The sequence below is a fragment of the Asterias rubens genome, chromosome 1 (assembly GCF_902459465.1).
Source record: "Asterias rubens chromosome 1, eAstRub1.3, whole genome shotgun sequence".
NCBI classification, from domain to species: Eukaryota; Metazoa; Echinodermata; class Asteroidea; order Forcipulatida; family Asteriidae; genus Asterias; species Asterias rubens.
The window spans coordinates 20,713,270-20,724,382 of NC_047062.1; the positions used below are offsets into that span (position 1 = coordinate 20,713,270).

Below are 11,113 nucleotides of genomic sequence, written 5' to 3' on the forward strand. Positions count from 1 at the left end.
TACCGTTTTTTTTTTGGTTGATCATTCATTTAAGGATATTATCCACATGCATGCTGCGCAATCATGAGTGTGTGCGACCTCGTACCCATGGTAATCAACCCCTATATAGCGATTCTCGCACTGATAGCGAGCGAGCGAGCAGTGGAGTGTCTAGGCCACATCCTCGTTTTCAGTGAACAAACTAACGAAGTATGTTCAACTCATCATTGTCTTTTTGTTGTTCTATATTTTTTTCATTGAATTGTTTATTGTGTTTAGTTCTTTGTGTTTACACGGCTTAGTGTCAACGAAATAGGTCTACTGTGGATACATAAACTACGCCCTTTTCATTGTTGGCAGACGGCTGTTCAAATATAGCCACAACCAGGCAAGATGAATGTTAGATAATTATAAAGTATATTTTTTATATCATATTGCTATATTTTATCAAACCACACTTTAAAATACCTCTGATATATTCTAAAATGCTACAACAAATATTCAAGGCATGTATTGGCTAAGAGGTAGTCAGAGAACCACGAAACATTACAATACAATGTTATTTTGTTATTTGCCAAAGGCAAAACTTCGCTTTAAAAATGAGTTACAAATGAGCCAAAAAGCGGCTTCGCACTTTTATGTTAGAGCGCCCCCTCGTGGTCAAACAAACTCCCATTTTAATCAACAACCCTTTAAAAATTTCGAAACGGTTCAAATAATTTATGTAACTAATAAATTCTGTTGGTATCTTTTAAAATAATAAACTTCAAACCAGTGCGGTACGGTGAACCCGACGGGTAAACCTGGAATGTTTTAATTTGAATGTATTGGTTCGAACTTGGCGACGAAGCCTTCCTTTGAGACTGTTCCATCGCTAACGAGCTTGATGGTCAGTTTGTTGGACGTAGAAACAATCGACTCCAACCCAGAATTGTCTCCACATAGCCTCATACTAAAATGGAAGGAAAAACAACAACAGAAACAAGAATCATTTCGGTTTATTAATACTATAATTTGTTAATAACCCTGAGCCTAGCTATATGAACAAAATGATGGTGAAATACATATATATAATCAAATAGTTGGGGTGTCAATAAAATAGTTAGCCTGCTCGCTATTTTTGTCAACTTAATTTTGTTTTTCTTTTCTAAAAGAAAAATCACGTTGATTATGAATTAAATTGTTTTGAATATAATGAAATTGACTCAACATAGTTTCATAGAGCTGCTTAAGCACAATAAAAAAAGAATCTAAGCACAACTGAAGTATGCTTACCAGAATCAGGTTACCGGTCAAACTATCGTGTTACATGTACACAGTAACTGGTATCCTGCTAATTTCTGCTTAGCAGAACAATTGTTAAAGCAAGATTTTCCGCTTAAGCGACTCTATGAAATTGGGCCCATAATCATTATTGACTTCATTATGAGGTAATAATGTAAGACAAAATAAGCGACTAGATTTAAGACTATACCTCATAGGAGCACTGTGTGCATCTTTGTGGATGATTTCAAGATAGTCGTAAGCACACGACATCGAGTACTCAATGTGGAGGTCCAATACTGTCAGCTTGATTCGTTGGCCTGGAGGTGCCTATAATCAGAGGGAGTTAACAGAATTGAAATAAGGCCGGTGTCAGATGCAATTGTGCCCGCCATGCAATACTGTACGCTCCGGACACTTTTACATATGCAATCGTGTCCGTGGCTATGCAAAAGCCGTCCAGTGGACTACACGTGACTGTACGTATGTGCATGCACTGGACCTACGTATATCAGCATGAATATCCACGTATAAATACAGCGAATACCCAACGGTCGAACATTTCCCATGTCATTCATGACATGCACTTAGCTTGTAAAAAAAATGGCGAACGTGTTCCATCGGCCAAGGGCGTTTAATTTACTGCAAGGACGGTTTTGCAAGGGGCGGACACAAATGCATATGCAAATGTGCCCGGGCGGACAACTGCATTATGCAGCAGCGTCCGGGCGATTGCATATGCAAAACCGCCCGGCGGACATATTGCATATGCAATAATGTCCGCCGGATAGTATTGATAGAGGACATAATTGCATGCGACACCGGCTACAAAACTCGGCCTGACATTGCATCTCACTTATTATTGTGTTTTGTGCCGAGTTTTCACATTTACAACTGTGTTTGTAGTAACGGAAGCGTAGTGTCACGCACATGAATAAAACAATCCTGCTCTTATCGTGTACGTACACAACTTATTGTGTCCGTACACGATTAATAATATAATAAATCCATACTTATCGTGTACGTACATTATAACTACCGTCGTGTAAGTACATTATAACTACCGCCGTGTACGTACATAAAAACTTCATGTATGCACACCTTGATGACCATGCGCGATAGTCATGTACGAACATGATAATCATCATTTTACGTAAATGATAATTTCCTTGTAGGTACATGATGAGAGTGAAATTTTGTATAACCACGAGGCGGCACTACGCTTCATTAATATATTATGTTACAAACAATTATACTATCTTCATTTGTTTTGATGAGTTTGTATACGATATATTTACCTTAATAGTATACACGCACTTTGCATTTAGATTGTAATTCCCTTTTCCGTAGTTAGGGGAGGCTATGCAGCCATTGCCATGGAAAGCTCCACCACATGTTCCAACAACGGACTCTAAAATAAAGACAAATGGTGAGATACTACATTTAATGGCATCAGCATTCTACACATCATAGAGTCGTTGGGGTCACCATTCACTCTTTAAAGAGATTGGCAGGCAAAGAGAGCACGTTTTGTCCTGCACTCTAATACTCCTGGATCAGGCAGAACTGACCCGGATTCCTTCGTGGGACCTGACCCGGATTCCTTCGTGGGACCTGACCCGGATTCCTTCGTGGGACCCGACCTGGATTCCTTCGTGGGACCTGACCCAGATTCCTTCGTGGGACCTGACCCAGATTCCTTCGTGGGACCTGACCCGGATTCCTTCGTGGGACCTGACCCATTATGGATCCGTATGACCTGAAATTGCCCCACCACCTATCAACCACCCAACCCTGGTTCATCAAGTTCAAAATCAAATTTATAGACCTTCTTGGGAAATACTTAACCTTATTAAAATTTACATAAACCTCCTTTATCCTATTATAATTTACCACAGTTGCCGTTGAACGGTGTCTCAAAGACCGTCGTTGTATCCAAGACCGTCTTCTTAGCTGGGGCCGTCGTTATATCAAAGACGGACGTTGTGTCCAAGACCGTCGTTGTATCCAAGCCCGTCGTAGTAGCTGGGGCCGTAGTTATATCAAAGACGGACGTTGTGTCCAAGACCGTCGTTGTAGCCATGGGCTTCGTTGTCTCCACGACCGTCGTAGTCACGACCGTCGGAGTCACAGTATAAGGGATGACCGACACTTCGTCACGGCTTTGGATGACGTATCGTGCCTCAAACCCTGGTCTTGTATAGCTTTTGTCAGTGGAGAGGACTACCAACATCACGTTACCAGCAGATTCAATCTCAGCCGGAATTTCATTCCCACAAAACCTTAACGTGCAATCCAAAGTAAAACAAAATAAGGTTTTTAACTGAAATGGTTTGGACACAATGTTTAACTTTGAACTCTGTTAACCTGGTCAATTGTGTTATGCTCAAGAATCTCCCCCCCCCCCCTCTCCCCAATCATATCGAGCAAACTATAATACTAATATCATAAACTAAAAAATCTTGTTTGATAAATGTATAAATTACAGAGATCGGTAAATCAGATAATTAAACAAACTAACGCATCAACTAATTTAATGAAAAGTAGGGGTAGGCCTATAAAGTCTAACACCTTTTGAAAAATAATGGTTTCTGTTGGTAAGTATATTAGCCCCCATTAATTTCTCCATTCTGTATATGAATGCCAGCGAACTAGACTTATACAATTCGTATCGCATTCGAACTGGTAGTGTGCACTGCAAGAAAAGACAGAACCTGAAACAATAACTGTAACAGCAGCTTATAAAATGTAATTGATGATAAACAATAATGTAACAATAACAACATCAGCAATATCAAAAGACAAAGACTCGTTTTGGGGCTTCTTTTCTTATCACGTTCTAACTCTGGTAGTGTGGACTCTGGAAGAAAAGACAGAACTTCAAGTCGCCTGAAACAAACACCAGCAGCTTATTGATGTAAGAAATGCACTGAGGGCAAACAATGGGTACAATTCAGCATCAAAATAAGCAACAATACCAAACAACACAGACATGTCAATAATCATGATGGTGTACAAAATAACAATGATGACAATTATTTACAATGCGCACATCTACAAAGGTGTTCATGGTCCTAAAAACACTCTGGTCAGAATTGACCCATCTTCCGGGTCAGAGGGGGGTCATGAACCATTTCTCGGTCAGGCTGACTAGGAAACTGGTGTATATAAACAAATGGGTTTAGCTTAGATTTCATGTCAAATTAACAAATTTCTGGATCATTTTGACCCAGTTTCCTGGTCAAACTGACTATGAAATTGGTCAGGCCCCCTGGGGGACCCGAAATCTAGCCAAAACCACATGACAAAATTAATAAAATATAAAATACAATGATCAGATGTGAACCCAGACAACAACATTATGCACAAGAGTAAACAAAGACAGCAATAATATGCACCAGGGTAAACAACATTCACAGTGAGGGTCAATATAAATGCACAAACAAAACAATCGAAGCTGACATTATTCATACACTCGAAGTGAAGGTCGAAGCAATTTAATACCGCAATCAAAATATTCGAAGCTACCAACAATCATACCATCATCGATCAAGTAAGGGTCAAAATTAATATTGCAATTGAAATAATCGAAGCCTTACTTCTGTTCACTGGCAGCAGTCAGATCGGAATCTGATCTAATGATAACCTTGTCATATATACATGACGGTCCACGTTCAATGTCAAAGGATGTGAATGTCAGATTCACAGTAGAGCCCTCCTCACCCTATAAAAAGAAAAGGATTGTTTTAATGTCATTTGCTGAAATGTCAAGATCAGGAAGGAAAAACAATATTAAGTGTATCATACTGAAACAATGGTATGTGATGTTTATGAACATTACAATTCAACATTATGGTTTTTCTGGAGATTTATAAAAAACAAATTATATTAATAAGCTTTAGGCTAAAATTGTACTTTTACGAAAATGTATAACGTGGATGCAAGATAATCACTTTGATTTGGCCAGCAAAAGGTTATTGTCATTGCGCCCTCTAGTGCTGGAGCCTGACCAGTGCCGGTGTCGCATGCAATTATGCCATCTATGCAATACTATCCGGAGGACATTATTGCATATGCAATAATGTCCACCGGACGGTTTTGAATATGCAATCGTGTCCGCCCGGACGCTGCTGCATAATGCAATTGTGTCCGCCTGGACACATTTGCATCTGCAGTTGTGTCCGCCCCGTGCAAAACCGTCATTGCAGTAAATCAAACGCCCTTGGTCGACGGAACACGTTCGCCATTTTTTTACAAGCTAAGTGCATGTCATGGATGATGATATGGGAAATGTTCGGCCGTAGGGTATTCGCTGAAATCATAAAATACGTGAATATTCATGCTGCATATACGTAGGTTCAGTGCATGCACGCTCGCTTACGCGCGCACATATTTATACATGTACAGTCATGTACATGTCCATCCACCGGACGGTTCTTGCATAGCCCCGGACATGATTGCATGTGCAAAAGTGTCCGGAATGGACAGTATTGCATGGCGGACACAATTGCATCTGACACCGGTCCTTCATCGTCGCCGAATTAAGACAACTGCATTTGCTGGTTTAGTTTCTACTCATTTATTGCGAACTGCAACACTAGAAGCCAATCCTTCGTACTTACCACAATTTTCCAAACACATAGCTCATAGTTGCCGTATGGTTCAGGGAAGTTCGGGGATGTCAAGGTGCCAGACTGGTCTGTCAATTCGTAGACGCATTCTGTTGTGTAGTAAAATTCACATTATGTTAATTACAATTTTTGGTTTGGAGAAGGGAATACTATCTTTCTAACACGAATGAGCGGATTTTGTTTTGGACCATTGCTTAGAGACTATGCATAAAGTAATCTATCGGAAACGATGCAGACAAAAGTTTTGGTGCAAAAAAACTGGCATCTGTCATATAGTTGTCCATACGGTTGCAATTTAAAAAGATAGACTGTGAACACCATTTTGGCTGCGGCGCAGCGAAGGCACATTATTCAACGCTGCGGTTGGAACCATCGATTATATGGCCATATAGCCATAGTCATATTTTTTTTTTTTTTTTTATACATAGCCGTAGCCGTAGATGTAGCAATAGAGTTAGCGAAGTCGCTAAAATCAAACGCATCCCGATACTCACCAGCACTCCCTTCGTCAAAAGTCTGGCACAATTCACCGATGTATCCTGGCTTACATATGCATGTACAGTCTTTCCCAATAAACCCTTCGTTCTGGCAATGCAGGGGGGCTTCTGTTTGGCAGTGTGCTGTGAGTGGGGACAACACACGTATGAATTAGAACCATTAACATCGAACAAAAAAAACCGTTTTCAATATATGCACAGTTGAATAAGTATGCAATAAAAAATATACACAGTTGATTATTAGTAGGCCTATGCAAATATATAAACACCTTTGACCTTTGGCACTAAAGTATGCAAAAATATACCGGGTTGATTAAGTATGCACAAATATATACACAGTTTATTAAGATTGCAAAATATAAGTATGCAAAAAAAAATACACAGTTAATTAAGTATGCAAAAATATATACACAGTTGATCAAAATAAGTACAAAAATAACTATACGTACGATTGACACAATAATGCAAAATTCTCACACAAAGTTAAACAATAATAAGCAAAAGTTTAACATATCATACACAGGTGAACAATACGCACAATTTCAAACAAGATTTTCAGTAGACTCAACAAAATAATCAGATTGTGTTGAAGCATGATTTGAAAAACAACAATTAATAAAATCAAAGCTATGAAATGGTAGGAGAGAAATATGCATAAATAAAGTACAACAAGCAATTGTATTAAAATAATTAAAATAATTGGGTGAATGTCAATTTAATGATATACAAAACAAAACAAGTGTGCTCCGGAAACAAAAATCACTTCTGTTTCATAAAGAAGTACATTAAGTCAAAGAAGTACATAAGTCAAAGGGGCCGAGAACGAAATTTACATCGCCCATTCGTAATGAGACGAGATGAACATCATTAGAAACAAAAGTAATTCCATTAAAAAGCTGCGACTAAAACTGATGATATAGTGTGATTCAATTACTGCATCAGTTCGTTCTTGCTGAATCCTTGGAACAAACATGCTTGGTTGGGATTTGAACCCCAAATGTTTCTCGTAGACTTGGAGGCCGGGGGTTCAAGTATGAATTTCTTGATTCGGACCCGAGGTGACATGCTTCGAAAGACTCGGTTCCCTCATTCATACATTCGGCTGTTTTATCATCAGTGATATACTGTACGTTTAATTTTATGAAAATCATTTATGAAAACTTACCAGCACATTCCAACATAAGATTTGCCATCTTTATGTCATAAAAACTGAAATCATTCCTGTTCCCCAACTTAAACTGATTCATCGGGTCGACTGCTACAATTGTCGGCAGCCCGTTGGAACTGAAATACTACATAGATAGGTAGGAAGGTAGGAAGAACATTTCAATCTGCACTATTTCAAAGGGAACGTAGTATCATCGAAATTTTTGTAAGGAGGAAGTCCATTCCAATCCTGTGTTTTTTGTCTTCATTTTCATACAGCCAACAATGCTCATAGTGCCCAATTCATGCAGTTTGGTAGTCTCGTCTAAAGCGAAAAAGGAGGGGGAGGGTTGTTATTGTGGCACGGATTTTTGAGCACGGTGTGCAAGCCCAGAGCTCAAGCCCAAAGCCAAAGCCCGGAGCCTAAGCCCGGAGCCATGATAAGGCCGGAGCCCAATCCCAAATCACTGGTTCAAAACGGTCCAAAAAGACGAAGACACTACTCACCAGCGCCCCGTAATGCATTATTGAGCCTGCGTCATATGGTACGTCATGAGTGGCGATAGATGACGTCACATATTTATAGAAATTAAAATTCCTACCAGATGCGACATTGTCAAAGTTGATGGTGACGTAATCATCCCTATCGGGTCGTGATTGCTCGTGATGCCAACCGAGAGCATGACCGATCTCGTGGGCGACCGTACCCCTCTGGAAGACAAATTTGTTACAAAGCTTTAAAAATATGCCATTCTGAAAATCACAGGAGTAAAGTGAACGATCAATCCATGTACAAGGCTGCTTGCATTTTTGAGGAGTGGGTCTATAGTGATGGGAAAAGATGCCGAGTAGAACCAGCACGGACGGGGGAGGGGGAGAACCATTGCTCCTCCGTCTCCCCACCCCCCCTCGCCCATATGGGATCGGAACAAAATATGTAAATGAATGGTTCGGTATACCAAGATCCCCCAAACGTCTTTGATCCTGCTTGCCCCGAAGTAAAATGTCTAGTTACGCCACTGAGTACGACCGCCACTTTTTCACTAAAAGTTACCATAAAGACTACAGTATTCAAAACGGTTTGATTAAAAGACGTATAGAAAATGGCGGTCGGACACAACCCTTTGATTTGGTGATGAGCATTCACTTACCCCTCCACAGCCGCTCCCAATAGAGATGGTCTGGGCACCCCGTCGCATCATGCCGACATTCGAGTAGCATCTACATAAGGAAAATGCCATTATACCAACAGCATTAAAATACTTCAATAGCCTGCCGTTTCGACCACAATATAGCAAAGGTTTTCTGGAGGGCTATAAAGGGTCGAAACGTCAGGCCCATAATGTTGTGCTTGATTGGTAGTGGTCACGTTGTCGGCGAGTGAGCTCACGAATGGAGCTGTTTTCATTCCAAGTCCGTTCGCCATTTTCATGGTCTTAATTGTTTAACAAAAGCAATTAAAACGGAGCAAGACAGTTGTGAAAGCATTCTCTAGTCAATGTGTATAATTCATACAATCACGACACTAGTCTAACCATAGAGAAAGGACACTATGGTCTAACCAGCCAGACAGCCAAGCATGCACTCAAAAGCCGCGCCCACCTGGCTCCTTATTAGTATTCATGGAATGTTTCGACAACTTACGTAAAACTGTTTTGACAAGCCTCTATTCGGACGCCTCCTTACACAGCGCATGTCCGAAATAATAATAGATGGCAATGGGCATTTTAGGTGCAACTGGAATACCGAAACGTAAATTCTTCGACGAGTGCCACTGCAGCCCGACCACACGCTGCCAAAACTCCCGGGTCGGATTTGACCCATTGACCCATTTCTGGTCAGGCTGACTGTGGGAAACTGGTTATAGAATGTAATTTTGGGCTATTTTGACACATTATTCGGGTCAGTTTGACGCAGATTTCTGGTCAGACTGACCAATAAATCGACCAGGAAGCTAGGTCAATTTTGACACGGGATTGTTTAGAGTGTAGTGAGGGTGGAACCGATTTACAAACACTGACCCTTTTCCCCGGATAAACCTGACCCGGTTCTCGTGTCCCAATGACCGCCCAACCTCGTCAGAGTACGGCACGAATTGGATGCAAGTGTGCGCTGTCCATAGATCCATCCCTGCTTGTATTGCGTCACGGTCTGCCTCTATAAACAAAACCAGCATCCAAATAAAAAAAGATAACCTATCAATGGGGTTGCTATGTTGTTTATATCATCAACGGTTATTCCTTCTTTCTAAAAAATAAAGATAATTTGAGCCTGCCATAAACAAATAAAACTGTAAGCTATATTTCTAAACAAAGTGGCAACAGAACCAAATTTCATAAAGCTGCTTTTAAGTTGTACTTAAAAGTACAAGTAGCTAAGCTTAACAAAATGACCGTTATCATAATGATGTTACTTTGCCAAAGTACTGTGTCTTTAGTACAATTTTTGACTAATATCCTGCTCATATCTCCTACAGTATAAAACTGTTGTATATTCTCTGAAATTGGGCCCAGATGATGTTAAGCTAAAGTTTAGGTATTTGGTGTATACTTTTTAGTACCGGTTTTTTTCTGAGGAGCTGAGCCGACTTGACTCGACGTCTCGATCAGCATGCTCTCGTCCTCCGAAGAGGAGCCTAAACAATGTTGCACTCACCAGAGGACGTGTCAATCTCAAAGGGTACAACATTTTGCGGCCATCTGTAGCTGAGGTTTGAATGGGCTCTTCGCTTGTACGTTCCGGTTTGCTCCTCGTGGATCCGTTCCATTACTTCTTCCAGCTGTTCCGGTGAGAGCAGCATGTCTGATTGGAACGTACCGATTGAGTCATCCTTCTCTTCCGGCGGCTCGGCTCGTACCGGATCAGGAACATCATGGAGCTTTGTGTTCTGTAGGAATAAATACAAAACATCGTATGGTGAGACATGGAGTAGCCTTTAACCTCAATAAAAAAACAATCTTTGACACCAATTTGTAACTGTTCTGAACTGTAATAGGCGGTAAAGTTTAAGATGAGCCTGATTTGCTGCATGCCAGTTTTCACAGTTTTGATCGTTTAAAGAGTGCATTGGAACTAGGTAAGAATACCAATAAAAGCACATTTGGTATGCCTTTAAGTTTTGTTTACGATTTGTTATAAGCCCGTTCTACTAAGTTTACTCTTATTTTCAATGAATAACTTATTTTATTTATTTGAATTTAGTTGTATGTTGCCCAAAAGACTGCAAAAGACTAAGGCCTTAACTTTAGACATGTCGTGAGTTCTGTTTTTTTTATACTTTTATTTTTCATCCTCCCCCCCCCCCCAATTCCTCTCATTCATACCGTCATTGTTTTCTCGTCTTTCGTTTCAAGTTCTTTGAATCAATAGCTATGATTATGTCTACCTTAAGTTTGATGACACTGCAGCATCCAAGCTCGAGGAAAGCGCAGCCAAAAAGCAGTCCAAAGATAAGATTTTCCCCCATGATGGCGAGAATCATCGAGAAGCAAAACGTCTTCGCACGAGAACACGCATCCAAAGTGCTACACTTTGCACCAGCAACTACGGTTATATACCAACTTTACTAAGATATTTTACACATCACCCGCAAGTTTA

General features: G+C 40.3%; 1 protein-coding gene across 1 annotated transcript; it reads right to left on the reverse strand.

Moving 5' to 3' along the window:
• Positions 1-146: 146 nt before the first annotated feature.
• LOC117290123 (protein SpAN-like) lies at positions 147-8,725 on the reverse strand. Its single transcript, XM_033771382.1, has 10 exons — positions 8,668-8,725; positions 8,024-8,227; positions 7,536-7,662; positions 6,368-6,493; positions 5,865-5,962; positions 4,842-4,966; positions 3,136-3,524; positions 2,541-2,653; positions 1,454-1,572; positions 147-931 (listed from the first exon to the last, which is right to left on the reverse strand). Exons 1-10 carry the CDS (start codon positions 8,716-8,718, stop codon positions 793-795), a joined length of 1,491 nt encoding a protein of 496 aa, XP_033627273.1. The 5' UTR covers positions 8,719-8,725; the 3' UTR covers positions 147-792.
• Positions 8,726-11,113: the final 2,388 nt, after the last annotated feature.

What these genes read in the sequence shown, in the direction of transcription:
- LOC117290123 (XM_033771382.1), bottom strand. Translation starts at nt 8,718, where the DNA reads ATGATGCGACGGGGTGCCCAGACCATCTCTATTGGGAGCGGCTGTGGA. An exon ending in TTGGGAGCGGCTGTGGAGGG is followed by an intron (nt 8,228 to 8,667) that starts GTAAGTGAATGC and finishes TTTGTCTTCCAG; the next exon opens with AGGGGTACGGTCGCCCACGA. An exon ending in ACCGTTCAACGGCAACTGTG is followed by an intron (nt 2,654 to 3,135) that starts GTAAATTATAAT and finishes TCTTTATTTTAG; the next exon opens with AGTCCGTTGTTGGAACATGT.